Source organism: Rhipicephalus sanguineus, chromosome 3, assembly GCF_013339695.2.
Source record: "Rhipicephalus sanguineus isolate Rsan-2018 chromosome 3, BIME_Rsan_1.4, whole genome shotgun sequence".
NCBI classification, from domain to species: Eukaryota; Metazoa; Arthropoda; class Arachnida; order Ixodida; family Ixodidae; genus Rhipicephalus; species Rhipicephalus sanguineus.
In genome coordinates this window covers 106,648,722-106,671,468 of record NC_051178.1, presented here as the reverse complement: position 1 = coordinate 106,671,468, position 22,747 = coordinate 106,648,722, and the positions used below count along the sequence as shown (strand labels likewise).

Sequence of the window (22,747 nt, the reverse complement as noted above, 5' to 3'; positions counted from 1 at the left end):
ATATTTCTGATCTGTCGACCGCCATTCACTACCATCGCACACACGCCCACGTAACTGAAGGCAGTGCAGGCCATTGCTCAAATGAAACAAAACGCAGACTGTGCATGCTAGCACACAACGCTAGCGTTATAAGAAAGTCTGCTTGGTATGGATCCTGAAAGTAGCACCAGTTTCAAGAAGCCACTTTTCAAAGATGCAGAGAATTACATTAACTGGCATTCCATACACCTCTCTCTCCACGCAGACTTCCTCATGAATTGCAGGACAGAACTATGCGATGTCCCAATTTATTTCAAAGCAAATTTTGCCAGCAATGGAACACAAAACAGTGGGACTGCAGGCTTACAGGTAATCGAAAACAGCTCTGCTGCTGCATTATTTATGCTAATATATGAAATGGCAACACAAATGCCAACAGCACAATATCGGCAAGAGAAATGAACGTGAAATTGCCATCAAGCAAGCACAGTACACCAATAACATAACAATGCACTAATATCATTTTGCCTACGTGCTATCGTGCCTCAGCATTAAGCTCTAGAAAGCCAAGAAGCACCGCAATGCAGAGCAATTCACGGAGACGAAAGGGTAAAATAAACAGCACTCACTGTCAACAGTCTCATCAGGTCTCAAAAGCCTTAGTGAAACCTTGATGTGTCCTGGAATCACTGTGAAGTGTTTCACTTTCTCAGGCCTATAAGAAAGACCAACAAAGAGTTAAAGAGTGAGAACGATGCATGCCATAGGCAGTAGGATATTTTACAGATGCTAAACTGAGCAGCCAAAATCTTCCGAGAATACTACGAAAATGCAATCCAGCTGGTTTGAGTTAATTCAACATTGAAGGAGCCAACAGGATCAAATTATTTGGAGGGTGAAATGAAAGACAGAAAAATGACATTAAGACAAGCTGTTGCTTTATCTGGCAGTTTTTACATTGTTCCTAAAGCTCTTAACGTCTGACACACTCAGATAAGTAGAAAACATTGTCTACCCACATCTTACATGTACCAGATTTTGTAACAAGAAAAATGAAGTGCGTCTGCGATTTTTGCAATCAGATAATTTCGGGGCCTGCGAAGTGTAGCATCAAATTATGCCAATTTATTTATAGTTTACACTTACTGACCATCACCGTCAATATTACATTTTTATCACAATGAGTCATAACATGCTGGCCTTTGTATGGTCATATGCATTTGCTTAATCACGTTTAGAATTATGTACTTTTTAACGAATGGGCGGTTGGTCTATTCCTCAACAAAACACCTAGTCAGTTCTTTGTATGATGTAAGACACTGACACAGTGAATATGTGTAGTGAGCCCCTGTTGCTGCTAGATTACCTCTTTAGACATTCTCACATGTTCACAGAACTACAATGCTCACACAATTATAAGTACTTGTACTAAAAGAGCAGTGTAGGCGGTACCAGTACAACTGCACGAAAATTCATGAATCTAAAGAGCATCTTTTTTCATGTTCAATTGTAATACAACATTTTTTTGTTATATGACTGCTCACCAATGACAAAAAGAACGGAAACAAGTTTTGGGGGGCTGCTTCGTGTTTTCACAGTGGTGGCACAGCAGCAGTTCTAAGTGCACATCATTACTTCTCAATCTCATTTTTCTTTTGTTCACATCTTTATTTTCCTCCATGAATTCTGTGTTCTTAGCAAAACTGACTCATCGAGCATTTATAGCACTTACTAATGCGCAAAATGTAATGTTACTTTTTCTTAACTGTATATTTGAAGATGAAAAAATATATATATATCAAGCTACCTTTTGAGGTCGCAGAGGAACTTCAGTGTGTCTTCTTCGGAGAGTTTTGCACTATCCTGCCGGTAGATCTGCCCAAACTCCATGAACTTGTCCAATTCATTGGAATGACGGCTGAACAGAGGCCTGCAGGCACAGGAGAACAGAGTTGCGTGAGGTACTTAATAATAAGACACACATCATGTGAACAGAAAGAACAGTTGAGACAATACACCATCACGTGAACCCCGTGAAATACTGTTTGAGCAGAAAGCAAAGGCAAACAACTGTCAATATAGAATGCTGGATTCCCACTTTAGAAACCTCAAAGACATTGTTTTGTGCCAAGAGTAAACTTAGTTACAGAGGGTCATGAGCCCTGTGCATGATTTCTAACTTGGAAGTGTCTTATGCCGACGCCCACCAAGAATTGAGTCATGCCCTTGAGAAAAGAGCTTGAGAACAGGTCACAAAGAAAAATAGAAAGAAAATTTCGTGAGAGGTACACAAATCAAGTAATCGAACTTCTGACACTTTGTTCCTCAAACACAGAAGCCTGATGCACTAAGCATTTGGCCACCAATGCATGCACACTTCTCTGCATGAAGAGTGGCTATAATTTGCTTTCTTCACACTCTTGACTGCCATCTAGTAGCGGTGTAGCAAAGTACTGCATCATGACATTAATGAGAGTTGACAATTAGCACTTTGGTTGTGTCTCAAAGCAGTGGAGGCTCATTTAAAGGGACTGACAACTGCCCAGAACATGAAATGAGATGACTCCACTGATGGAAAGATTGTCCGTCGCACTGACTCAAACCAACCCTGTTTTTTTCGTGAGAGATGAATTTATATTTTTATTTCTTAATTGAAAGTTGCGAAAAATGACCTGTGACGCCTCTGGGGGCTAAAATATGAACGATCCGATGAAGACAGCCACGTGACCGTTGATTGCTGTACGCGGTTGATTTTTTGTTAGTATTGAAATATTGTTCGTTCCTTTATGTTAAAAGGTAGTACTCCATAAAAATGTACATACAGGCCTGCGTTAGTAGTATGCATTAAAGTGGCGCTGCCTTCGTGTGACATAATGATCCCATGCTTGTCAGCGCGTCTTGAGCAACTTCTTTTCAGCATGCTCATGCAACCGTGCACGTAGTTTCCAGGTAGCTAATATATTGGAGCGACATAGTTTTCTACCTACACTTGGTCTCAGAAATGACGCGCGCTGCTACTCGGCGCGGCCTCGCATACACGTAGTGACGTTTTCGATGACTTGGCTTGGCTTGGCTCGTGCATCGAGAAAGTAACGAAGCCGGGACAAGCCATCCATGACACAGGCGCAGGCAACGTTGCACGCATGCGCACACAACACGGTACAGATACAGGGAAGGTGTATAATGGCACATCATCTCATTGTAACAGCTTGTTATTTTCAAAAATAGTTGAAAAGCTATAAATAAAGGTGGTTAAACATAGTTGCAGGAACTCCTGCGAAAGCAGACCAACGATAGCTTTCACAAATCGCGAGAAGGGCTGGCAGCATCGCTATCAATTCTTAGCATTGCTGGAGGAAAGGTGCGTCCGTGTTGAGAGATTTTCAGATCGAAAAATACTGCTTGTAATATAAATACGTGCTTTTGGGATTAACTACCGCAGCTACAAACACTGCGAAGGGTGAGCTTTCTGTCACGCCGTAAAAAAAAATGGGTCGAGAAAAATCAGTTGTTGGTCCCTTTAAACTTGTACAATATCTCCTAGGGAAAGTCTTATTTTTTTTTCAATGGTAGCAACGCTACAGTTTCACCACATGGGTTCTGTGCCACTTTACAGTTTCATCCCACTGGCCCAATCACAATACACACCCTGCAAATTGTGTTTCTTAACATCACACAAAGCTGCAACAACTTCTACGAAGACACGTCTCAATTTCATGTTATGAACGATCCCAGTGAAAGAGAAATGAACCATCACTGTTTAATAGCAGTTAGTGTACATTTAAAGTCAGCTAGCAGTGCTCATTAAGAACAGATAACGTCAACGAGCAAAAAGTGGTGTCAAAGCATTCAAGTAATGGATGCTTACTTGGCGGCCCAGGCAAAGGGCATGCGGAAGTGGTCGAGCCGCTGACAGCACAGCCGGAACATCTTCTGGGCCTTGGTCCCCTGCCGGCCGTCGCTACTGTGCCGCAGGTAAGGCTCCGATGCCTGCGCTATGCTTCCCTGCAGAACTTTCTCCACCCTCACCACTAGGAACAGCTCGGAGTCCGGACGCTGCACCATGAAGATTGCCTGCACGGCAACGCAGCCACCTGAAGCCAGATGCTTCCGTGCCAGTTTTCTACCACATGAAGTTGTTAACATCAGCACTTAATGAGTGGAACATGAACATTTTTTGCATTTCGTCCTCTTTAAAATGTGGCATTCACAACATGAAGTGGAAAAAAACTTAGCAGCAACCATAGGCGTCAGCAGGATTATGTCTTGGGGGTGCAAAACCTTGTTGCATCGTGTCTGGGTGAAGGGGGGAGCACTGGTGTAGCTTGGGTGGGGGGGGGGGAGGCTTGGTGAACAAGTGCCCCATTTGCAAAACCCCGATTACGCCCATAGCAGCAAATTACCATAGCTCGCGAACTGACGTTTGTGATGTAGTTGGGCAGTACAAGTGAATGAATCTGAACACAACACACATGCAATCTGCTGAACTACAAAACAGCTTCCTGTAACTCCTTATATTTATGCATTATCCTTTTTTCATGCACTCTGTTCAGCTACATTGTGAGTTACTAACTAGCTCGTCATCACCTGCTAAGCAAATCACTCTCTCAATATGAAAGGTGTAAGGTACAAATGCTAAACTAGAGAAGAAAAAAAGAGGACAGAAGGAGCACCAACAGGAGCAAAAACACCCAGAATATGAAGGGAGGAAAACATGTGTAAAGCCAGGCAAATCAATTAAAGTAAAATGCACCGCACGTGAAAAACCATTAACAAAGGTGGAAGTGGCAGAGGCCATCCCAAACAGGTCATCAGCAACATTAATTTAAAAGTTAAAATTCACTTCCGTGCAGGGTTCTGTGAAAGGGTCAGTATTATTACCTGTTGTGGAAATGCAAGCCATTCCTCTCCCAGCTCACTCATTCCGGGTAACAGAGCGTCATTCAGCTGAGTTCCTGCGGTGCCGTTGGGAGCCGAGCCACTGGCACTTTTTCTTCTCGTCGTCTTTGGCAGCATGTTGCGCATGTACGAGTTGTTGACGTCGAAGCGGAAATCTTCCGTCACCTTGCGCATGTGACGGACATCGTATACGGCCATGGTGGTAAAATAGGGCTCAACCTGCACAGACAGAGACACCGAGTCTTGCAACAACCAATGTGGAAGAGGCAAGTCCAACAGTGCCCGAGTCAGTGGGGAAGGCCCGTAGAATATTGCATTGAGGCTTCGTGCAGCGGAAAGTGCAACAGGACAACAATAATACTTTCCATCAAAGGAAACCTTGCCCTATAAACATTTGACTCCAGCCCACAAGTCAAAAAGACGGGAAGCTTCACAGTTTGCATGACACTGCCATCAAGTGAGGCCTGGGAGAGAACCCTCTCGACCACAAGCCTGTATGCCCAGCTCAAGGCCGAGAAATGCTCTGAAGAGGTGGCGACCAGGCACGACCTGACAGCCATCTCCTCTTAGAAAACTGACAGCTTTCCGAATAAAGTTGTTCACTGCTACTACTACCGTCATGCAACAGTACTATACCTGGCAGAGGGATCCGTTCTGGCAGTCTAGAGGTGCCTGCAGGTTGAACTTGACCTCTTCGCACTTCACAAACATGCGCGTGTTGAATTCTTCCCTGAAGGGCTCAACACGTCGTTCGTAGTTGGAGATATGCAAGCAGCTGCTCGACCTCTGCATGAAAATGAAAGAAGCAAGTCAATCAAAATCGTGTGTTATTAACACAGATCCTTGGCAAGCAATTAGTTTTAGTTGCATAGCTAGATGCGCAGATAGCAGCTGGCTGAGCAACCTGTCACCAGTCACATGGGACAGTGCATGGCATTAAAGTTAATGAAATTGGCATCCTACAACCTGAGTGGACTAATGATAGCATCGGTACTTTAATTTAAAGGAGCACTAAAAATGTTCAGTTGCTAGTCCAGCGGTGTGTAGTCTGTCTTTCTGTCCTCGTCCAAGTACCTAGTTGGCTGGAACCCTCCTCGCTATGAACATAATGGTGTCAGTAAGTCCCAGAAAATAAAGACAACTTTACTTAACACAACTGCTTACCTGTAGGTCTGGATAAATAGAGAACAGGTTTTGCCTATTCTGTTTGCGTGCTTGGGATATGGAGTAGTCCGTTTCCTTGGCATACTGAAAGATAGGAGGATGTGGACCATTTTTAGCCGCAAAAGCACAAAAAAACCTAGGCACTGAGGTCTATCAGACAGATCAAAATCAATTTGTGGATTCAAAATCATTACATTCTTTACAATGTTACACATAATAGCACTAGACCAGAGCAAACATTAGGAATATGAAAGAAAATCCTTTAATACCTTCACCAAGTCTGGATTCTTGCTGTGCTCCAAGCTTTTCAATGTTCCATAGCCATAAGGTGATGATGGCGACGTGACCACATTTTCTGCAAAGGTGTCAGACAAAGTACTTAAGTTCCTCCTGAAAGCTTCAAGCATGGGAACACGTAAAGTGCTGCTTTTGCTTGTTCATGTTGTTCCCTTAAGTTATTCGCAACTGTGCCATACTTTGGCACATCACTAAAAGAGAAGAACTAGGGTATGTTTTCAAGTTTCCAAAATGCTTGATAACTAAATAAGTAATGTGTCTAAATCCTTAACATGGAGCAAGTTTTACGCAGTCAAAAACGGACACTTTTTTCTTTTTCACCGGCAGGAAAATTCCTCAAAACACAAACTTTGCAGCTGACGAAACTTATGCTGCTGTTCAGAGATGAATCCCTTCACAGAATTCATTAGACATTCATCTCACAAAAATTGTCTAAGTCAATGCACTCACGCATACACCCACGTATACACTACTTAACTCACGAGTGTGTATCCAGTAGAGCTGTGCGAATAGCAAAATTTTGGGTGCGAAGCGAATTCAAATATTGAAGTGTGAGTGCGAATCGAATCGAATATTTCTCGAATATTTCTAGAATATTTTTTCGAATACTTCGAAGCGAAATTGCAGAAAAAAAAGTTAGAGAGGATTCCTAAGCATATTCATATGAGATAGCAATATGAAAGTGTTTCTTTTCACTAGGTTGATGAAGCACTGGCGGGGTGGTGTTTCATAGTTGTCTTATCAAGAATGAGGCAATGTAGAGGCCGAATTCTATTTATGTACATGATTTGGTGCAACCAAAGTGTTGCCGACAACACTTTAAACGTTTTTCTCAGCCTCTCCTCCTCTTTCAGCTTCTATGGAAGCCCAAATGATGTGGCGGACAAGGGTGTGCTCCCTTCAAGTGCGGAGTTCCAAATCTGCCTCGTAGACGTCGATATATCCTCGTGAGACCTGAGCAAATTTGTGGCCACACAGGTCAAATCAAAACACATTTTTGGAATGCACAGACATGCTGTATTAAACCAGAGAAAAATTGCGTCTGTATGGCAAACAGCTTTTGCACAGCAGTGTGTGCATTATAATGCACGCTGGGTCTCAATGCACGGAAAATGAACGACACTCGCCTACAACGAAGTTTTACATTTGCTCGCGATAAGCACGCTTATTTGTTGTGAAACTGCCTGCAGAAGTTTCGCGCGGATGTGATGAAAAGAACAATGTTGCACAATGCACCAGAACTTTGTGTGCTGAGCATAGGCGTGCGCAGGGTTCCTCATCAGGGGGGGGGGTTGAAGGTTCATCGCAGCGTCCCCCCCTACTAAGTCAATGTACAAGGCAGATTTTGCGCCCCCCCCCTCTTAGGTGACTGGGGGGTCAACGTGTGGGGCAGATTTTGTGCCCCCCCCCCTTTTAGGTGACTAGGAAGAGCGGCCGACCCTCCCCCCTGTGCGCACGCTTATTGCGCTGAGGATATCCTGGGTTTTGGCACCTCGAGGAGGATCCCTAGTTCCCAAGCTCTGACATGTGGCTTGCTTGCGCAGTTCTTGGCTCAGCAGGCATGGGCCCAACCTTGGCTTTCAGCAGCTTTTGTGGTGACTCATTAGGGAGCTTTCAAGTAGCGTATGCAAAGCTTTGCGTTGGCTTTTCGCGCAACTGCGCATGCGTCGTACGCTTCCGCTTGCGGGCTCCCGTTAAGTGATGGAAATAGCGGGCCGGAAACGCTAACGCTAACTTAGCGTACACTATTCGAAAACTGCCTATTGTCAAATTCTGCACCACACCTGTCTTCCGGCAACAGGTAATGGGGAAGGGACAGCCTCATCGTATGAGAATTCTAGGTCCGAGGTGTCGTTGATGGTCATTGACTCGAGAACACGTTTCTTTATCACTGATTCCTAGGTAAAACAAACGCCAAAGCTTAATGCCAAAGAGTAACGAACCGCATCAGATTGGCAAACATACGCAAGAAAAAGCAGCCATTGAGACCGAGTGTGCATTATAATGCACATTTGAAGAAGAAAGCTTGTGATAACAAATATACTCGCCCTTAGGGTTACATGACGTGTGGAAATTATCCCTAAACCCTTCCTAAGTAGATTTAAACAACAATTGAGAAATATGCCACGATGATTATTGAGCAATTTGTGAATTACTTGGACGCCGTGGGCAGAACGTCGAAGACGAGAATGACGCCATGTTTCAAAGCGGGAAAACGGGGCTTCCACTGTAGTATGCTTCTTGTATTGCTGACCAGATGGCACCACATGATAGAGCATGCGATTGCACCAAGAATGTTGGCTCTAATAGTGGCGGAAATTTTGAAAACCGGTAAAAAACAAATGTGCATTTTAATGCACGCGGGGTCTGAAGAGGATATAAGAACATCTGAAATTTGGGATGCTAAAAAGCTTCGGCTTCCGATTTTTCGGACTTCCTGCCCAAATTTCAGGTCCAAAACAGCACTGCTGAGCCCCCACTGCTGCCACATCTTTCATCTCCATGTTGGAACCAGCGTTTTCTTGAGCTAGTACATTTGCGATGGTAACAGAGCTTGAAAGGCAGCTTTGCCGCAATACGAGAGTGTGATGAAGTGAAGCGTATTGAAAATCTGAAGGGGTCACTTTCAATCGGACGTGGACTATATTTGTTTTTGGGAAGTTAGAATAGTAAAATTCCAGTGTGAATCGAATTGAATAGCAAACACATTCGAAAAATATTCGAAATTTCGAATATCCGCGCACCCCTAGTATCCAGCCTTCATTCATTAATTTTCAACTTCTGTGTATCTTTTGTCATGAACATGACAACAACCAGGAGACAGAGAGCACGAAAGTGTGATATGCATTCAAATTTAAATGTTCTATACTTTTAGTCAACACAAAATCTACTAAGTCTTCTGTCCTTGATGTCAGCTACTGAGTCTGTTTGGAGAGCTGTAATTTCAATGCCTCCTGTTGCAAGGCATGGTGTGACGTATTACTCATAGCTACGCACGAACAACATCATAACTGTGCAAGAGCCCATTAAGCATCCATAAGTCACACACGATGAGCATGCAGCAAGATGATGCTAGGTGAGTGCAATTGGACAATCTGTACGTCGCTTCTGTATTCACGCATATTAAAGCCATCGTTACTCGAAATGGTTAGCGTCATGCTGACAAAATATACTTGCTCACTAGTATGCATATCTGGGTTCAATTCCCCACAAGGAAAGAATTCTGAATTTTGTTTCTTTTAGTGCGTGCTGGTGGAATGGTTCGATCGAGACCAGGCGAGGACAGAGAGGATAGGAGTAGTTAAGCAAACAGACTTGCATTCAATAGCAAAATAATCTATGGAAAATCAGCAAAGTGAGGGATATTTCCCAATAGGCAATGCCTGCCATTTATATAGCTGCAGCAGAGTTCTATGTGAGCCGTCTCCTCAAGAAAGCACCATATGTACAAATGTGACACGGAACAAGGGGAGCATACCTTCAGGTGACGAGACGACGGTGGCCGCAGCCTTCCTGTTGGACTCCTGGGCATTGCGGTAGTTGGTGGTGATGGCCACCAGCATGGCCATCCAGCCGTCCATCTCGACCTCGCTCTCGGCTGCCAGCACACATGACTTGTGCCCATCTTGCATGCGCAGCTCAAAGCTCAGCTTGCTACGTTTCGAATTCTGCACAGTGAACATTCAATCAGTCTCGAACGAAAACTCCAGCAGATCAGCTGCAGTGCCTAAACGGTGCAAGAAGGTTCAAGTTGGTGGGTATGTACTAGCAGGACCTGAAAGTGTGGCTATCAAGTTGATTGTAATAGCACAATTTTTCAGCAGAACACATTAAAAGCCTATCAACACCACTTTACACACAGTCCCTGGATTGGGTTCAGTAGTAACAGGTTCATCTTATAAAGCTGCCTTTATTACTTCCTTGATGTCCGGCGACAAAGAATTCGGCAATCTTTGCCGCAACAAAGAATGTAGCCATAGAATTGCAAAATTATATTCCTAATATTAAGTTGGAAGGTAACACTTACTGCCACATTGCACTAGCAACCAAGGCAAGTAAGCAGTATTAAAGATTGGTACCACTTCTGATCAAAACAAGTGAAGTATTGAAAATATTAAGTGCCACTTTGACACTAAGAAACCATTGATGTTATGTTTCTTTAAAAGATTGATGATAAAGTGAATGGAATTAACAGGAGAGATGACTTGTCAACAACAAAGTTTCCAGTCACCAAACATTGCATGCGATGCTAAGGAATTGAACTAGAGCTCAGTCATGGGTAAACTGAGTGCCCTTTTGATAAGATTTGGGTAAGTCGAGAGAGAGTTAATGAAGAAAAATGATGTGCTAATGATGAGGGCTGCGCGCGTAGCACTGATAGCAATATCACTTAATCAGTCCATTTGTCACTGCTATGTGTGATAACATGCTACGTGCTAACATGCTAACGTGCTACGTGTGATACGTGTGATAACGAACGAAAGCGAGTGTAAACTTATCCACTGCTCCAGTTTTCAAAAATATTTTGTTCACAACTCTGCCTTATCATGTTTGTGTGATATCGGCATAATTTCGACTCAGAATGCTTGCATTAGAGCCAGCATTAGCTTTATCGGCGAGGATCACAGCAACATGATGCAGTTACATCGAGACATCGGGCATACATGTTGCTATACTAAATGTTTCGACATCACGTGACAATCCATGAGCACTGTACATACACATGAATGTTTGGCAATGTGCAGCAGAAGCCTTTTGATAAATCACGTAGAAAAAGGCAGGTGCAGCGAACTGCCAAATGATAGTCAACGTTTAGGGAATGAACACAAAGCATAAGCAATGCATCTAACCTATACAAGTATCTAATGTCACCACAAATTCGTTAGCACAACAAACAGTTCAGAAGCTTTAAATTTCTTTTAGGATAGCCTAACCACACAACATACAACATTGTATTTTTTTTTGTGTAAGTAAAAGAACAACCTGAATTTCGCAAAGAGATGCATCTGCAAAGAGGTGCTCCACGATATCAACATGTATTTCTGTTGCGCACTTACCCTGACCACTTTGCTACAGAAGTCCATGCAGATGGTTCCCTTCGACTCTGTCTTTTTGTCGTCCTTGTAGAACTCGAGCGAGTGGCTGCCATCCACTCCTCGTGTTAACGTCATGTATCTTCTCTTGAATGACTGAAGAAACAAATTGCAAAGAACATATAATCGACGTGTAATCACAATACTATCCAGGTCAGAAAAAAAAACAAAAAAGCAGAAAAAACACGTCAAGAGAATGTTAAGAGATAAGTTTCAACCAAAAATATAGTCTTTACACAGTGCATCTAGACTAGACATATATAACGGACAATGAGCCACGCTGCCACAAAGCAACGATGCTTTCCAACACTGGCAAATTCACAAGGAGGCACCTTTTTTTTAACTTTACATTTGTACTATCAAATTTCACACTCCATAGGCCATTTAATCATGAGGCCCGCTGTAGTGAGAGACGATTAATTTTTACTAAATAGGGTTTCTTATTTTGCACTGAAATTTAGGTGCATGTGCGCCCTTGCATTTCAAAACCACCAAAATTCAGCAGCTACAGCTGGGATTAAACCCTCAACCTTCAGCACAGTAGCACTACATCACAGCCACCAGGCTACTATGGGATTTCGGGCATTATTCTCTCTTCCATATAGTATTAATTTGCATTATATGACTGGGTTACTGGACTGAGGAATGGAAGTTTCAACAAACATCCATTCCATTGGTTTTCTCACAACACATAGGTGATGAAAACTTAATTCTTCAGGGAAATAATCAAGTGCTCCTATTAAATAAAGCCTTTCTTAAATCAAAAGAGCAGTATTTAAGAACAATATACATGACCAAATCATATCTGTGGGCAACTATTTCTAAATCAATACAGGTGACTGGTAGCACTTCAAACAAATTTCAAAATTTCAGTTGCCCTGCCAGCTTTTGATGAATCATGAAGCCACTTCAATAAGATAATGGCTTCTAACTGTTTTTGCTAAACAAATACTCTTGGCATCACAGGACAAGCCCACCTTTGTTGCCAAGCTAATGAAGCTGTCTGTGCCCGATTCCGGCCCTTTGAGTATGTAGCCTTCCTTGATGACCTCGGAGTCACCCTTGAGGTTGCTCTCCTGAAAGAAATAAAAATTTAAGCATCAACCAGAGCTTCTCACAATTGAAAATGAAGCCATAACCATACCTTCGCACACACCTAGTGAGCTATGATCTTTTGAGCAATTTTTTTTCTTTTGTAATTTTTTAGTCACCAGTATCATCATGGCAAACCGGTCAGAACATTCAAAGCCAAGCTGAGTCAAAGCACAGTTCCTTGCTTGGAAAAGCCCTGCCAACAGCTATTTGCATAGCATATACAAGTGATTTAATGCTGTCTGGACTGTGCTCCCTACCAAGCCAAAGACCGCTACCAGAACTTTATTTAAAACTAAAAAGATATTTGTGTTGCTGCACATTTCGAGATAGTCCCTTAAACTTGAGTCATCCATATAACTTGAGATCCCAGCATTCCCTGAGGTGGTCGACTTAATGAACATAAAGTTCTAACATTGCAAATACATTTAACCTCCAAGACAAAAAAAATAATTGAATTCCAGGGCTTCGCCAAAACCATTAATATGGGGCAAACCAGCTGTGGATTAATTTTGACCAGCTGGCCTTCTTTAATGTGCACGTAAGTATAAGTATTTGAGAAATTTTGCATTTCGCTCCCACAAAAATGCAGCCATCATAGCCAGGAATCGAACACATATACTTGTGCTCAGCAGTGAAACACCTTAGTGGCTAAGCTATTAAGGCGAGTTAATGTCCCAGATGAAAAAGATGCTACAGCCAGTGTAGTAAGTATATACCAACTATTATATGGACTGACGTGAAAAATAAGAACAAAATAAAAAGCTTCGGAGAATGTTGTTGCACAAGCTGAAAATATTGCATAAAACGAAAAGTTCAAATTAAAACAATGCTTTAAGTGTGCAATCACAGTCGAGAACTAACTTGGGAAAAAAAACGAAAAAAAAAAAACCCGTAAAACTTCAGAACTGACGTACCGAGTCCTTAACCTCAGTCTCCGTGTCAACCTCGTATACCTGATCCTGCAGGTCTGTAGGCCGTGGTATTCGACTGAAAGAAATTGAGAGAACACCAAACGAAACATCACAGCAACGAAGTGCACTGTACAACAAAACGTGTTGTCAAGGCAATTATTATTCGTCTTATCATACCATCATATCTGTATCACACATCATGCTATACTGTTGTATGACATAGCCCACAGTCTCTAAAGATTTTTAAAAAAAAATTTAAAAAAATAACTACGCCTTATTTCCACTGGTGCCATGAATTAACATTAAAGGGACGCATAAGAACGAAGTTGGTTGGGCTTCATAGTACATTGTCGTTATAAAAAATTTCTGTTCCTGCACGAAAGTATCCTTGTAGAGACATATGCATTACATGCTGATATCAGCTAAAGCTATTTGATATTTAGTATGTTATTACAACCAATATGGTGCGTTTTTCCCATCATTTCTTCTCGTTAAACTGCTTCATTCCGGTAGCAACTCATCCAATTCACCATGTCATCTTCATGTAGCACTGTAGCAAGCATGTACTGCTACACAAGAAGTTAGAAGAAAAAAGCGGAAGACACTGAACAAATGAAAGGTCTAGAGTGTGCTTCACTTGTCAAGTGTCTCCTGCTTTCTTCCGATGAATTTCCCATGTAAGAATGCCCGCCCCCAGCGCACCATACAGATAAAGCTATGACAAAGAGGCCGATTTCAAGCGCAACTCATTATGTCCAACTCACCGTGCTAGCCGAGCAAGAAATAATTTCAACCAACCTGAGTAGCTCTTTGTACGTTCCAGAATAGACGCTCGACTTGTACAAGACTTTGTGCCAGTCAGCTGTGTATGTCTTGATGCATTGGCGCACAAACAATGGTAGGCAGTGCAAGCGCACATTGGGAGGTATGGTTGGCACTGTGGTGCGGATGGCACGGGGAATGACGGCTTGCTGAAAAAAAAAAGACAGAAAAGAAGAGAGAAATGACACATGCATAAACAAATGAAGGCATTAACATCGCTATCTTCCCACAACCCCGACAAGTGAGTAGCCTACAAAGGTGAATCTGACAACACATAGCTACACAAACGTAATATGCAAATGTGAAGCAAGCAGCTTTCCCAGTGTTCCCTCTTGTTTCACTGAGCCCCGTTAAATTAATCAAGCAATCACTAATATCTCAGCAGTGCAGTAAGGATTTTAAATTGGACAAAACACTATGTATGTACGAATGCACACAACCTACAAGGGCAACAGCATGTGCTAAAATCTTCTGTTGTGTTTTTTCTGGGTGGGACAGAAAATAGCGCACTGTTGTGTGATATGCTGGTGACTATGCACCCACATGTAGTTGGATGACTTGTTGGCATCCTTACATACGATAATGGTATGTCTGCTGGGTTATCTAGAGGTTAGATATACAAGGGTATGCGAGAAAGATGATGACACCAGTGTCCCTATGAGTCTGTGTAATAGTTGTGCTTGAACTGTTGTGACAGTAAACGAAAGTGCAGCAGAGGAAATAGTGTTTGGAAAGCACCAGCCTAGCTTATGATGATTCTGAAGACGAAACAGCTACTTTCTTGATTTCAGTTTTAAATTAAGTTTCAAGCAACAACATCACAACACACATTGCCAAAAAGAGTTATCATACTTGATGAACAACATTTACCATTAAAAGTAACACACAGGCACATTTAATTCCGGGATCTCGCGCACCAAAACCACAAATCAATTGGACTGTCTGCAGACAGGCCCGTAGCCAGGAATTTTTTTCGAAAACGGGGGGGGGGGGATGGGGCCCATGCTGAAGGCCTTCACTATTCGAGAAAAACACCTGTTTTGATTATTTTTGATAAAACAATGCCCTACATTAAAATTTAATGGGGGGCCTCCCCCTCCCCCACTGGCTACGGGCCTGCCTGGGGATCTTTGATGTACTTAGACTTTAGATTCAAATGTAAGTGAAGTGTGCTGTGGCTGACACCAAAGAAAGGCCCACAAAGATAACGAACTCCCGCATGAGAGCAGAGCGTTGTACTCGTCACTTCATCGTGGTAGCATTTACGGGGACGCTCAAGCCGAAAATTCGCCGTCGCCGTGATGCCCCGCATAAAGTTCACGCGCGATAAGATCTTAAATATCGCGGCGCGCACTGTACGCCCTGGGAGCGCGGCGAAGCATGTGATATTAAGCCAAGAACGGTGGCACGGCGCGGTATCTCGGTAGATCATATAGAAGATTCTTTCACTCTCGCGAGATATTACGAGAGCAGCAGCGCCAGGCGTTCGGCGTTTACCGGTCACGAATGTCTGGCACTGTGCCAACTGGGTTGAGACATCGTGCCAGAAACGCAATCGGTTGTATAGACGCGGACAAGACCGGCGATGATCTCGTGAAAGTGAAAGGATCGCCGAAAGTGGTCGCCCGGCAATAGCCTTGAAGCGCGATGGTCAGGATGGCAGGGGCAAGTGCCACTCAGAATGTTCCTTAATTCTTTGTGAGAATGCAGACATATCAGACAGCACGTATCCAGATCGTGGGTTCAGGTCATGACCTCGAATGACCCCGGACGCATACCCACGACGAGAAGGGCAATCCGCTATCGAGTCCTATAATTTGGGCAAACGCACGGATTTGCTCACTCCCAACCCATCTCAACAGAACATTAAAACGAACAAAGAACACAAGCTCCATCGGTCGCGCGCTTCGGTGCAGTGTAATGACAGCGAGGTAAAAGTCAAACTGCTATTTTTTTTTTCCCTCTTCGTGTCGTTATATATAGGCTCGCCCTGTCCTCTACCATTAGGCCGAGGGCGGAGAGACAATCACCCCGACGAACCCTTTCGCAGCGCTGCGCCCTGCAACAATGAATAACTCTATCGAGAACTGGCCCGGCGGCTACCTCGCATTTTTTATCGTCCCACCCCGTTGTTTTCCTTAGTTTTTAGGGACGTTTCGGATCGCGGCGGGGGCAATTTGGCCAGACGTCACGCCCTCTCGCCCGTAGGCGCGTGCGTGCACGCGCGTGTAGTCGCGGCGTGTCCGAATGTCGGCCACGCGCGAGGGGACCCCACAGGCATCGATTGACCCATTCCAGGATCGGCGACCCGTTCGGCTGACGAGGACGACGCCCCGAGGTTGAGGTGCGCGTAACACCCGAACTCGCGATCGGTAGCTCGGTTTCCTTTTTGATCCTTCGCGTGGCACGGTAGAAGCGTGTGAACAGAGCCACGTACGACCGGGCACGAGTCGCTCTCTCTCTCTTTTTCCCCTCACTGCGCGAAATCGAGCCATTTCCTTCGAACAGCTCCAAGTGAGCGCCCAAAAACTGTGGCACGAAATCGGGTTCTTGATCTCTTTTCAGCGCGTACGCCGCGCCGCCGCAGAGCCGAAGCTTTGCTCGCGAAACGCGAAAATTTCTTTCGATCGGGCCTTTCGAGCGGTGGTCACATCACAGCCATGCTGCATCCCGCTTTCGAGAGGTCGGCGGCACTCAAAGGCACGCCCCCGCTAGATTGACGATCTTTTAGGCAGGCGAGACAGGCGATCATGTCAACACCCTCTTCTAATTATCGGTTAGTGTTAAGCGTAGCCCCCAAAAAAGTACGAAACTCGGCAACCAATGACGTGTACGCAAAAGGCGCGGTACCTCACTCGCTGTATGTGCACGCCAAGCTGTGCGTCATGTTTAATAGTAATACATGAAGTTTTACGCTTCAAACATAAACGCTCAACACACAGCATGTTTATTATGAAAACGTAGGGCACGGTGACTGACCATCCGTCGAGTCACGCCGACATATCGTAAGTGAAAGCAAATATTCCACCAGAAATATGGAAAAGTTTAAAGTTTCGGATTCGAACAAGGCTTGTTACCGTGCGGTTCATGAGTGCCTGGTCTTTTGTATTCTGAATTATTTCTCTATCCCCGGGTTCTGCTGCACGCGGCCCGCCATTTACTATTCACCGACCAACATCTGGTGAAGCATTAACATAAGAGAACAAAGCGAGGTACTGAATGCCCAGTTTTCTGAACACAAGAATCGGCGAGAGGCTGCCGACGGGCGTTTCTACAATATTTCGCGCCAAATTACAACGCCTCAAGTTGCGTCGCATGTTATAGTTTGACTCATCAATAAGCTACTGATAATAATAATAGATTAATAAAATAATTAAAATCCAGTTACGGTTATTGAGAAAAGTGCGACCGAGCAATTTCCAAAATTGTGGAGACAGAAACCTAAGCTAGTTTGTATGTATTCATCATGAAAGAAAAAGGAAGGGGGAGGCGTTTGTTATATGCGCCGTTCTCTTCAATGTCGGTGTTTACACGCCCACCCTCTTTAATGATTGATCCAAACTATATATTGTGTAATTGGTGGATAATAATTACAGGGACACTAAAGTGAAACCCGTGTGAATCGGTTTAGATTGATAAACTGCACTCCGAAAACCGGCGTTTGTGGTGTCCTGACTTCTTTCATGTGTCCGTGTTTGCACGCCCTGTCTTTTTAGAATGAAAACTCCAATGTCGCTCATTTCACCGTCATATAGGTTTATTAATAGAGGAGAAAATCAAGGTCAAAGTTTCATTCTTAAATTTCGCGCCGAAATCCCCGCGCGTGACGTCGCGGATTTCAACGCGTATTTTTCGTATTTTGGAGACATTGGCTCAGTGAATTTTTGTTAAACTTGGCATGTTAAGTGTCTGGCCCCCTCAGACGACAATGTACTTCATTTTTACCCGATTAGGAACGAGAACGCATAGTGGACGCCTTCAAAATCTATGACGTCATGGCGTTTGGCGCGGGAATTTCAAGCTGACGCCAATCATCCGCATTTTCTTTTCGCGCGTTTTCTCGTTCACCAAACGTCTTCTCGCAGCAAACGTGGTTATTTTGTAATTTTGCAAGAATAATTTACTAAAACGAGAAAAAAATCGTTTTTCTCTTTAGTTTCTCTTAAATCACACGTAATTCGTTACGCGCAATTACGCTTTCCGATAAAGCACGTACGTATATCCACTCAACTTGGCAAACGACATTGGCGGTATATACACAACTGAGTTTAAACTGACCTTGCAGTACAACCGCACAGACTCCGTGCCTTCGCAAGACTTGTGTTTGGGCAAGTTGGTTCATACATGATACGGACATACGACCGCTATGGGACGGGGACATAGACAAGAGCGCCTCAATGAGCGCCTGTCCTGTGTACCTCTTGTCTATGTCCCCGTCCCATAGCGCTCGTATGTCCGTATCCGTGCCTTCGCCCGCTTATCTCGAGATCTTTTCGATCGCTTAATGGTCTCCGTATACGTATCAGCGTTAGCCCCCTTGCAAAATAAAACACCCGACGATGCACAATAAAACTCGCTCGCTTCTGGCAGACGCAGATTCGGGACGCAGTAAACCCAGTTTCCGCGATTAGCAAGGGGACGCGTGGTGGAACCGTATACACACGGTACACGACGCCAATTAAGACGACTGCGGACTCGGCCGGTGCTCTAAAGAAAGAGCGATGTAGGATAAATTTACATGTAAAGGAGGTCGTAAAGAAATAACGCTGCATGCAACAGGGAAAGACCGCGCTAGAACAACAAGCAAGGATAGTCCTACGGCGCCATCACCATCGACCATTACCCGCAGCCTGGCTGAAATAAGCGAATGAAGGATCCGATCAGCCTCGAAGCTGGAGGTATATCGTTAATGAGAAAAATAAAACTGAAATAAAGCAATAAGACAAACGTGTGTGTCGTATAATACAGGCGCGCGAAGTCCCACGAAACTGGTTTCTCGCTCTGGCCTCCTGGACTTGTTGCCACCGCGCTTCTCGTGCGCTACTGGATGTAGATAGTGCGCAACATAGCCGTTCACTTGTGCGTTCTGGCTAGCTGTACGTCACCACTGCTGTATACGTGCGTTGCGGCAAGAAAAACAAAGGACCGCGTACTCGTACGAACACCGAGCTAAAGAAGAGCGTCGTTGAACTCGATCGCCAGGCGGAACGCCGATAGCCAGACTTCTTCTCTAAACAGAGTTCAATGAGAAGTATACAAGCGTATATACAAGGGCAATCGAAGCGAGCGAGTCAGAGAGAGAGAGAGAGAGAGAGAAAGAGAGACAGACGTGGCCGAGTACCGCTCGCAAAACAATGCTATCATACCGTAAGAAGAGCTCGAGCTTGAAAAAAAAAAAAGAAATCTGGCTTGCAAGTTGAAGACAAAGGGTTTACGGTAGCAAAGCTCCGCTGTCCATTCATTCTCGGTTATCTTGAGGAGACGAACCCTAAAAGCGCGTTAGAGGAGGAAGGCGAGCATCTCGCTGTGTATAACCCATATATACCGCATGTGCAGGCATAAAGTTCGCACGATTTCGTGCAGAAAACTATCAACTCTATCAAGAAGAAGGAAAACGTTTTGTCGGAAAGGAGAGCGTATCGATACAGCGCGGCTAATATAGCAGAAAATGTGGGTCAATCGAGCGGTATTAGCGAGGGCTGAGCGAACAGTCGCTACGGTCTTATAGGTCAACGAACGGAGTGTTACTTGCTTACTCTATCCGCCCCTCTTTGTTAATATATTAACATACGACACATGCCGTCCGGTTTAATACGAGGCTTTGCAGCATATCGGGCGTGAAAAATATACGACACAATACGCCTAATGTATCTCGATAAGAATATAATCTCGCGCAGATCGGAAGTATAAAGTGGTGCTCAACTCTCGGCGTTCAATACTTGCTGCGCTTGCGCCCGTATATTTAAAACGTGGCGCGATCGAGACGACCATCTCTTGCATTCTACTTAACGGCTGAATGAGTGGAAACCTATCCGGCAAAGTCGTTTGCTTAATCGACGAGTTTCGGTCGTTAAACTCCGCTTAACGATTACGGGACCGGTCGACACAGTTTCGCTAATCGCTAACCGGCCTATATATGAAAGCGCAATGCCGATAATCGCTCCCCTTTGGACGCTCCCGTTCTTTTCAGAAACGGGCAAATGCATGCATGGCGCGGGCGCTATGGTGGCGAGTGCCCCCGTTCCCAAGAAAAACTTACATGAATGAACAGAGCGGTACGCGATAGATGACGAACATTAATGGAACACAACAGTGTCCCTCGGAAGGCATATACTACGATATTATTCGGTATTGTTCTATAATTAGAAAATCCAGGTCGGTTTAGGCTAAGTAAAGTTTCTTTTTACGTGTTCTATCGTGAATATAGAATGCGAGGCTTTGACTAAACTCGCAGTTGAATGCATTCGGAACGTAACAGCGCCTCCTAGAAAGTATAGCATATGAAATTCAGAACGACAATGTATATTTTAAAGATGTGTGCAGCTGGTTTTAGGGTATGTTGAAGTTTTCAGAGGGTTCCGCGTTCTAGAACGTGACGTATCTAACAAAAGCGGCAGTCGAAAAGCGCCATCGCGAATGCGAAATGACGTATACCAACGCATTATTAATTTACTTATCAAAAAGAACTCTAAGACGCCGTACTGCGCGGAAGTGTGGCTTCGTCTAATGATATATTGTTGGGAATCGTACAGCTCGCCAACACATAGCCTAGAACAAACCAATTAAGAATGTTGTCGCTGCTGTCAGACTTTACCTATATATATATATATATATATATATATATATATATATATATATATATATATATATATATATATATATATATATATATATTGATTAATGACATAAGTAGTGTGTGTCATTCTACAGAGCGGCAATGGCAGTTAACAGCATTGCCGTAAATATGACAAAAGCAAAATTGTCTGGCGAAGGAAGGTCATAGTAGAAGAAAACGTACACTAACCCATGCAGAGAAAAACAAAATGGGCACCATGCGCGGGTGACGAAACGTCGACACGTTTTATCCCTGAAGCAGTGAAAGTGCGCTTTTGTCGACCAATATCGGGCTGCTCGTGTTGCACAAACGCTGGGAAAAAAAAGAGTTCAAGTAGTTTCCGAATCCTTCACAATTTTCTTTTTCTTTAACAACGAAGCCGAGGCAGCTCAGCAGAGCAGGTTCTTCGGCAGGAGAGGCTTACTTTGCAGGATACAGCAACGCGACGTGTGAACTCTCACCCCTAAAGGTCATTATCTGATGACAGATATGAGGTATTTTTTGCTTTATTATTATTAATGAAACCCTCTTTAAGTCATGCTCGGGAACTTCCGATGTACATATGTAATGCTCACCGAGATGTCGTCCGGGGGAAAGAACAGCATCTCTCGTTGCGGGTCATTGTGCAGGATGGTCTTGTTCTTGGACACGAACTGCTCGTAGTCCAGGGGTTCCACCAGCTGGTGCCGGACCTGCGGTGGATGACAGAGGAGGAGAGTGACGCTGTTAATTACAGAGAAGCAGTCATGAAGAACAAACTGATAACAACAAACAAATGAAAGACCGAAAAAGGAAGAATTCAAAACGCAAACGCACACTCACGTACTAAGACACTTCCCAGAGGTAAGTGCAATATGCCATATCATAAAAGAGGAATAGGGCGGGAGGGAGGGGGGGGGGGCAGAGAACACAGTATTATTTTTTGCGTCTAATGCCTTTTACATACGCGTATACCTACGCACACGCACTCCACTAGATCGTACGCTTATGATACTGAAAGAATGAAGTGAAGCGTTAGTACGTAAATATACACGATGAAGTAAACAAGAATGCCTACGCATCAGTATTCAGGTGCGAAGTTTAATTTCCGTGTAGCTTTCCTCAGACACACGCTAATTATACGTACATATACGATGAACGACAGCGGATACGGAAGAACGTATAGGCACGTTCTATAATTAACCTGGATTCATCAACATTTTAATTTATGCAAATCACGCGTACATGGCCACAGCAACTTTAAGTACCGCAGCTATACGCGCATATGTCCTCTTACTGGCTGGCTGACTGAATAAGCGATGACATCGGACGATGCCAAAGTTACGATATATCCTTTCAATACATATCGAGTTCCTCCATTTGCACAGAACAAAAAATCAACAAAAACAAAAGGCGCCATGCGATGCGAGATAAAGTGGACGAATACGAAAGTATACGAGCTATCAAGTGTGGCTGGCTCTAACTTCCTCGGCGCGCTTAGCGTCGCCGCCGGATGATTACATTCGAGTCACGAAGTGAAGGGTAAGAACGGCGCGCGCGGAAGAGCTGATTAAGAAACCAGGAAGTAGTCGCGCCTACACACGAGAGCCACACCCTATCGCACGCCGTCTTCTAAAAACGCTGGATGTCCGAGAAGTGGTCTAACTAACTGC

General features: G+C 44.0%; 1 protein-coding gene across 2 annotated transcripts in view; it reads right to left on the bottom strand.

Moving 5' to 3' along the window:
* The window catches only part of LOC119386909 (dedicator of cytokinesis protein 9), a 198,035-nt gene that overhangs the window by 89,363 nt on the left and 85,925 nt on the right, over window positions 1-22,747 (bottom strand). For both annotated transcript variants that reach the window (XM_037654186.2, XM_037654190.2), the window contains exons 2-14: window positions 21,671-21,787; window positions 14,237-14,409; window positions 13,442-13,514; window positions 12,410-12,508; window positions 11,397-11,528; window positions 9,818-10,007; window positions 6,312-6,397; window positions 6,043-6,126; window positions 5,515-5,664; window positions 4,861-5,097; window positions 3,848-4,053; window positions 1,787-1,909; window positions 609-694 (exon numbers count right to left, since the gene is read on the bottom strand). In XM_037654186.2, coding sequence (XP_037510114.1) covers window positions 609-694; window positions 1,787-1,909; window positions 3,848-4,053; window positions 4,861-5,097; window positions 5,515-5,664; window positions 6,043-6,126; window positions 6,312-6,397; window positions 9,818-10,007; window positions 11,397-11,528; window positions 12,410-12,508; window positions 13,442-13,514; window positions 14,237-14,409; window positions 21,671-21,787 — 1,756 coding nt within the window. The remainder of the gene's footprint in view (window positions 1-608; window positions 695-1,786; window positions 1,910-3,847; window positions 4,054-4,860; window positions 5,098-5,514; window positions 5,665-6,042; window positions 6,127-6,311; window positions 6,398-9,817; window positions 10,008-11,396; window positions 11,529-12,409; window positions 12,509-13,441; window positions 13,515-14,236; window positions 14,410-21,670; window positions 21,788-22,747) is intronic.